At 44.6% G+C, this 7361-nt stretch overlaps 1 protein-coding gene across 3 annotated transcripts; it reads right to left on the bottom strand.

Annotated features, from left to right (window-relative positions):
- Positions 1-1538: 1538 nt before the first annotated feature.
- Positions 1539-7118, bottom strand: NDUFAF3 (NADH:ubiquinone oxidoreductase complex assembly factor 3). 3 transcript variants are annotated; one of them, XM_039326589.1, is made up of 6 exons: positions 7001-7118; positions 4338-4536; positions 3366-3432; positions 3147-3247; positions 1908-2013; positions 1539-1745 (listed from the first exon to the last, which is right to left on the bottom strand). In XM_039326589.1, the coding sequence occupies exons 1-5, from the start codon at positions 7063-7065 to the stop codon at positions 1918-1920; spliced, it is 528 nt and encodes a 175-aa protein (XP_039182523.1). In that variant the 5' UTR covers positions 7066-7118; the 3' UTR covers positions 1539-1745; positions 1908-1917. The 3 variants fall into 3 exon arrangements, with proteins under 3 accessions (XP_039182523.1, XP_039182524.1, XP_039182521.1); XM_039326590.1 differs by having other exon boundaries at positions 1539-1700; XM_039326587.1 differs by having other exon boundaries at positions 1539-2013.
- Between the last annotated feature and the right edge of the window lie 243 nt (positions 7119-7361).

Here is a 7361-nt window from a genome sequence, read left to right as displayed (position 1 = left end):
CATAGTAATGAGGCTATGAAACATGTTTAAAAGACTAGTTAGCTTTCCTGGAGCGCTTAAATGTGAGAACCAAAATCGCTTTCCGTTAACTAAAAGATTTGGGATCCACTTAGATATATCGTTGACTCATCTGTTGACTGTTCCACAAGTCCTGGCAAAGGGCAGCTCTGTCCTTGGTGCATATATTTAAACAATACCTCCTCAAAGTTCAGAGTTCACTCAGCTTTTGCCAGAGGCAGGCGTGTGCAATACAGGTAGTCCTCGACTTACAACCACAATTTGAGCCCAAAATTTCTGTTGCTAAGTGAAAAGTTTGTTAAGTGAACTTTACTCCATTTTATGACCTTTCTTGCCACAGTTATTAAGTTAGTAACGCAATTGTTAAGTGAATCTGGCTTCCCCATTGACATTGCTTGTCACAAAACGAGATCACATGGCCCCAGGACACTGCAACCATCATAAATATGAGTCAGTTGTTAAGCCTCTGAATTTTGATCATGTCACCATGGGGATGCTGTAACAGTTGTATGAAAAACGCATAGGTCACTTTTTTCAGTGCCGTTGTAAGTTTGAATGGTCACTAAATGAACTGTTATAAGTCGAGAACTACCTTCCTTAAAACTATGGGTCTGGGATATGCTTAAGCTAAGCAATACGGCATGCCAGCTGTATGCTCTGCAGAATGGCAGGAGAGGCTATGGCCTTGTAACAGAATGCATGATTCCTATGCAAACTCTCCCAGGTTCAAGAGGGCTTGGTGTATAGTCTGAGCTTTCATTGACAGGAAGCAGTCCTTCAGTCGGAGATGTGAGGGAACGGTGGTTAGAATGCAGTATTGCAAGCTAACTCTGCCCACCACTAGCAGTTCAATCCTGAAAGGCACTAGATTGATTCAGCGTTCTTCCGGTGTTGGTAAAATGAGGACCCAGATTACTGGGAGCAATATGCTGTAAACTGCTTAGCGACTGCTGTAAAGCACTATGGAGTGGCATATTAAGTGCTATTGCTATTGCTATTGATTCACCCATGTTCTGCCATATAGGCCTTTTAAATGAGATTTTATTCAAAAGACAACAAGCCTCACATCAATGCTAAGCTACAAGCAATAAGCTAACCATGAGGCACATCTCTCTCACTTCCTAAGCCATGACATCGTCCTCTAGGTCTGGCATCGTCCTCTAGCTCTACAAACCCAGAACCCCCCCCCCTCCTCATTGTAGCCACCATGTGCAGGCACACGCCACATGCAGAACACAGAAAAACCTGTTGGCATGGTCTCTGGCATGGGTTACAAATATTGACAATAGGGAGAGGAGATTAGATACCTTCCTTACATGTTTTCATGTTCTTTTTATGATTTGTTGGCTGGGCTGCTTAAATAAAAACTTAAATTGCAGTTCACTGATAATGTAGGATATCCTAAGCAGATCAAGCAGAGGATTGTATAAATAGAAATAATTAAATTAAATAAATAACAAAATAGATGACTCAGTGAGCAGAGAAGCCCACATTTAAAACTTCGCCTCAGAGCCTGTAAATCAATTTTGGACAAATAACTTTATTTCAGTCTACCCAATAGATTTCCTCTGAGGACAAAAATTCACTAGCAGCCTCCAGTTGTTTCAGATAACTAGATATAAGACACAAACAGTGGTGCATAATAATCACTTTCAGGCCTTCTTTTCCAAGCTGGGCTCATGCTGCAATGCAAGGAAGAACAGCCAGCCTCAGAACTAGCTGTAAGCCTGGAAAAAAACAAAACAACCCCAGCTCTTCTGGTGATGTTTTCCTGCTGATGTTTGTCTGTGACTGGGAGAAGCAGCTGAAAGCTCCCTGAAGGGGCGGGCAGCCATGACAGTAGAGTCTCTTTCTCTAGCCTGCCTAGAACGCCTCTTATCTCGTCTTACCCTTAAAGGCTTATTCAGATATGGTACCAGGAGGAGGAGGTATGAGTCCAGCAGCTGTCACACGTCCTTCGCTTACCAGGAAGTTGAAAGTGGCGCAAGCGTTAGGCTGTGGAGCCAAAGAGATGAGACAGAATAACAGAGTAACACAGTTGGGAAAGACCTTGGAGGTCTTCTCGTCCAACCCCCCTACTCAAGCAGGAAACCCTACATAATTGTCCGATCTCTTCTTCAAAATCTCCAGTGTTGGAGCACCCACAACTTCTGGAGGCATATCCTTCCACGGATTAATTGTTCTAACTGTCAGGAAATTTCTCCTTAGTTCTAGGTTGGTCCTCTCCTTGATTAGTTTCCATCCATAAAAAGATTACGTACAGCTGGGCGCCTGGGTCCAAGTTCAAAGCCAGCAGGGAAAAATGCACCCCAACCAAAGGACTCCGTATGGAGAAAAAGATGAGAGCCTATTTGTATTGCTAGTTCATGCATTAGCATAGTGGTTCTCAACCTGTGGGTCGGGACCCCATTTGGGGTCGAACGACCATTTCATGGGGGTCGCCAAACAACGCAGTCCGCCATTTTTTCCCCCCTTTTCCTTAGCTGTGCTACTCCCTTTTATTCTATTGGCTTTTGAAAGCCAATAGAATAGACTCTCTTGAATAGAGTCTAATTCTATTGGCTTTCAAAAGCCAATAGGAATTGTCCAGGCTGTCTGCCCTGCTGAGCCCGCCAAAAGTCCCATTCTGCAAACGGTGCTGCACCAGTTGAGTAGTCCTCGACTTACGACCGGTTGAGTAGTCCTCAACTTACGACCGGTTGGGGGGGGGTCGCGGCATTAAAAAGGTTGAGAACCACTGCGTTAGCAAATCGCTATATCAATGCATATGGAGGAAAAGAGCAATACAAATTCCATTGCAAAATGCCAAAGGCACGACTGCCAAATTTCCTGGAGCATCCGTTCCAAGTCAAGACTTCTGGAGATAAAAATAAGCTCCACATGCATTTCTGTGCATTTGAAAGAAACAAACCACGAGGACTAGAAGTACACAACCTAAATAAAAATGCTAAGCATGCCAAACACTGCATCAGGTAATGAGGTTTCATGCTGCCTGGGCTATCCGGCTTTTTCTATTTTGAGGTTTCATGAAATCCTAGACCAGAAGAAGAAAAACTCTATTGTGTTGCTTTCTCCCCTAATCTTTCTTGCTATCTGCTTCTTCCTGTCCTTACCGCACCCCCTCTTACCGTGCTTTGTACTTCCACAGCAATCCCACGTTGCTGCAAACATTTCAGGACATCAGGATCCAGCCTCTCTACTTTGCCTCCCGTTCCCAGGACCACAATTTCTAGGACGACCAGCAGGGGAAGGCAGGGAAAGATGATGAGATGATGTTTCCTCCTTAAGACCAAAATGAACAAAAACCCACTAAAGCCCCAGCCCAAGACCCACAGTTCTTTTGTTACCTATTTTGGGCTCCAGCATATAGAACAGAACAAGGCTGTCTGGAATAATATCTTTATATGTGCCAACCTGGAATATGAAACAAAATAATATAAGACAAACTTATATTCGATACGCAGCATAACAAAAGGCAGTGTTTGTCAACCTTGACCACTTGAAGATGTGTGGACTTCAACTACCACAGTGTTTCTCAACCTTGACAATTTTAAGGCATGTGGACTTCAACTCCCAGAATTCCACAGCCAGCATTGCTGGCTGTGGAATTCTGGGAGTTGAAGTCCACATGCCTTAAAATTGTCAAGGTTGAGAAACACTGAACTACCAGAACTCTCCAGATGGCATGTTGAAGTCCACATATCTCAAGAGGCCAAGGTTGAGAAACACGGTTTTAGACGGGCTACATGATCTTTGAAGGTGAGCGGGTGTTTTATGCATTAAAATACATAAAAGTTTCCATTAAAAACATTATTCTATGTGAATCGCAAACTGGCATGTACAGGTGGTCCTTACTAAATGACACTCACTCAGCAACCATTCAAACCTGGGATGGCACTAAATGAGTGCTAGTTATGACTGATCTCATTGTTGCAGTGATCTTGTAGTCACATGATCATGGTCCAGTGTTCAGCAACCAGCCCAGATTTCTGTCAATCACAGCATCCCGCTATAACATGAACATAGTTGACAGCTTCCCACAAGCAAAATCATTGGGGAAGCCAGTAGGAAGTCAAGCTCATGAGGGTCTTGCGTAATGATGGTAATCTGGAACTGGCTGGAGCTGCCATCGCGAAGCAGTGTGATCATGTACATTGCTCTTTACAACCATATTGCTTAGTAATGGAAATTCCCATCATTCAGCAAAGACTTGCTGTAAATGGCTTTAAGGAAAAATATATTACAATTAGAAAATATATATCCTGAACTGAAGAGATTCATGTATCTCTATTAAGGAAATGAAAAGCTTACACACTCACATTCCACTGCAGGATGGCTTCTGGCAAAATAGCGCAAGGGCCTACCACTGTGTTCCCATTGATGGAGAAACCAAAATTAGTGTAATTTTCAATAAACATGATGTTTGGTGATTCTCTTTCCAAATGATGGATTGTTGTTTTTTGGAGAAGCTCATCATCGGAAGGCGTGAGGCGATGATTTCGCTGAGATTGCCTGAAACTGAAAAGAGAGAGAGAACATGAGATAATGACGGCGGGCCTGACCAGTAAGTCAAAATGCCAGTTAGCCAGCAGCTTTCACTACTCTTTTACTGGATGTTACATGAATCACTCTAAATGGAAATCTGAGGGGCTACCATCTGGAGTTGAGCTATATCCAAAAAGGACAGACAGCACAGTAACCTTGAATGTTGGTTAAAGCCCTGTACAGGATTAAGAAGTACAATTGTGGCCGGTGGGGAAGTAAAATTGTAGTCCAATTACAAGTAGTTGGCTTACAACCACAATTGAGCCCAAAGTTTATGTTGCTAAGTGTGACATTCATTGAGTTTCACATAATTTTACGACCTTTCTTACCACAGTTGTTAAGTGAATCACTGCAGCTGTTAAGTAATGTGGTTGTTAAGTGAATCTGGCTTTCCCATTGATGTTGCTTGTCAGGCGGCTGCAAAAGGTGATCACATGATCCTGAGATACAGCAACCGTCATAAATATGAGCATCTGAGTTTTCATCATGTGACCATGGGGATACTGCAATGGTCATGAGTGTGAAAAATGGTCATAAGTCACATTTTTCAGTTCCAAACGGAACTGGAAACGGTCACTAAGTGAACTGTTGTAAGTCGAGGACTATCTGTACTTCTAGGTGCAATGTGAAAAAACAGCATTTAAATTACAGTAGGAAGAAGGTTATTGTCTTGTCCCCTTATTTTAATCCAGAATAATTTACATCCCTTTATCGCAGTTTTCCCAGCCTTAGCCATTTTAAAGATGCGAGGACTTCAACTGCCAGAAAATTCCAGCCAGCAATATAATTTTTATGAGGTAAATGCTCTGGACAGAACGGCATAATTAAATAGTTTTGGCACTCTCCCTTCTGTAAGGTTCAACTGCCCTGTTATTGTTGATAGTGCTGGTTTCTCAATGGGTTTAAAACTCTTGAAACAAGCAACACTAAGGACTTTTCAAACAAGATTTTAGCTTTTCAAGGTATAGGTAGTCCTTGACTTACAACAGTTCATTTAGTGACTGTTCAAAGTTAAAACATCACTGAAAAAAGTGACTTATGAGTTTTTCATACAACTATTGCAGCATCCCCATGGTCACATGATCAAAATTCGGATGCTTGACAACTGACTCATACTTATACCGGTTTCAATGTCCTGAGGTCATGTGATCTCGTTTTGTTCCTTCTGATAAGCAATGTCAAAGGGAAGCCAGATTCACGTAGCCGTGTTTAGAAAGGTCGTAAAATGGGACAGAATTCACTTAACAAATGTTTCATTTAGCAACAGAAATGTTGGGCTCAATTGTGGTCATAAGTCGAGGACTACCTGTATTGCACACGCCTGCCTCTGGCAAAAGCTGAGTGAACTATGAACTTTGAGGAGGTATTATTTAAATATATGCATCAAGGACAGCTGCCCTTTGACTTATGACCATTTTTCACACTTACAACCATCCCAGTTTTCCCCACGGTCATGTGATGAACATTCAGATGCTTGGCAATTGGTTCTTATGACAATTGCCGTGTCCCAGGGTCATGTGATCACCTTTTGCCACCTTCTGACAAGCAAAGTCAATTGGGGGGGGGGAAACCAGTTTCACGTAACAACCGTGTTACTTAATTTAGCAATTGCAGTGATTCCCTTAACAATTGTGGCAAGGAAAGTCATAAAACGGGGCAGAACTCATTTAACAAATGTTTCATTTAGCAACAGAAATTTGGGCCTCAATGATGGTCACACGTCGAGGACTAAGCCGTAATTACAAATGGCCTTGAAAAGGGTGTGCATATAAAATAGCCTACACCCCTGAAATCCTCTTCCAGCTGAGCAACAAAAGCCAAAGCGCCTTTCCCTTCCCTTCCCATCCGATATCTCGGCACCCTGACAGGCAGCAGATCTCCCAACGTTAAATCCAATTTTAATTCAGACTCCCAACATAATTTACAAACCCATCCGGATCTGGGACTGCCCTGCCCCTTCCTGAGCCACAACTAAACCAAGAAGCGATTTCCTTTTTTTTTCCCTGCACCCCCTCACAGAAAAAGGGGTTTCATGCCTTCCTCCTGCAGGCAAGCTCCCAATTTAGAGGATTTCACAGCCACGCGGGCCGAGAGTTTTTTCCTCAAGCCGCCGAGTCCGAAAGGTACCTCCCCAGGACAGGCTTCTTCGCCCTCCCCAGGACCGCCCCGGCGTTTCCCCCGAGCGCCCCTATGGAAATCCAGCTTGCTGTGAGCTTCAGCCAAGGTCAATTGGGAGCCAAAGCCCGGAGCCACGCGCAACCCCGGGCATTTCTTTTACCGCCACGGCGGAGCCTCAGCACCAGGCTGGACCCCGGGAGGCGGAGCTCCTCGGCGCCGAGCCGAAATGCAGCTGCAGCTGCAGCAGCTGCAGCCCCTCCCCCGGGTAGCAAAGGGGCGACGGGCGCTTTTCTGGCTCCAGCCCCGTCGCTGCACTGACCTGCGGGGGAAAGCGGGCCTTGCTCTCCAGACGAGAGCCGAGCCCAGCGACCGGAGGGCAGCCATGAGCGCAACAGGAAGAGCGGGCGGGGCCTTGCCGGGGAGGGCCGCCCCACGCCCTCTAGCGGTGGTCGGAGCAAGGACGCGCAGCTGCCAATCACGCTCTGCTCAGCTTCTTCATTCTTATTCCCCCCCCCCTCCCCAAAGGCGGTGCTGTAAAGGAGGCTGTCTAATAAAGGTAAGTCCTCCATTACAAAAGTTCATTTAGTGACCGTTCCAACTTACTACGGCACTGAAAAAAATGACTGGACCGTTTTTCATACTTATGACCGTTGCTGCGTGCCCATAGTCACATAATCAAA

Source organism: Crotalus tigris, unplaced genomic scaffold, assembly GCF_016545835.1.
Source record: "Crotalus tigris isolate CLP2741 ecotype Arizona unplaced genomic scaffold, ASM1654583v1 scf7180000024342.5246164, whole genome shotgun sequence".
In the NCBI taxonomy this organism is placed as follows: Eukaryota; Metazoa; Chordata; class Lepidosauria; order Squamata; family Viperidae; genus Crotalus; species Crotalus tigris.
The sequence above is the reverse complement of the archived record's forward strand: the minus strand, read 5'-3'. Positions and strand labels throughout refer to the sequence as shown.

What these genes read in the sequence shown, in the direction of transcription:
- NDUFAF3 (XM_039326587.1), bottom strand. Translation starts at nt 7,065, where the DNA reads ATGGCTGCCCTCCGGTCGCTGGGCTCGGCTCTCGTCTGGAGAGCAAGG. An exon ending in AAGCCATCCTGCAGTGGAAT is followed by an intron (nt 3,433 to 4,337) that starts GTGAGTGTGTAA and finishes TTCATATTCCAG; the next exon opens with GTTGGCACATATAAAGATAT. An exon ending in TATGCTGGAGCCCAAAATAG is followed by an intron (nt 3,248 to 3,365) that starts GTAACAAAAGAA and finishes TGGTCGTCCTAG; the next exon opens with AAATTGTGGTCCTGGGAACG.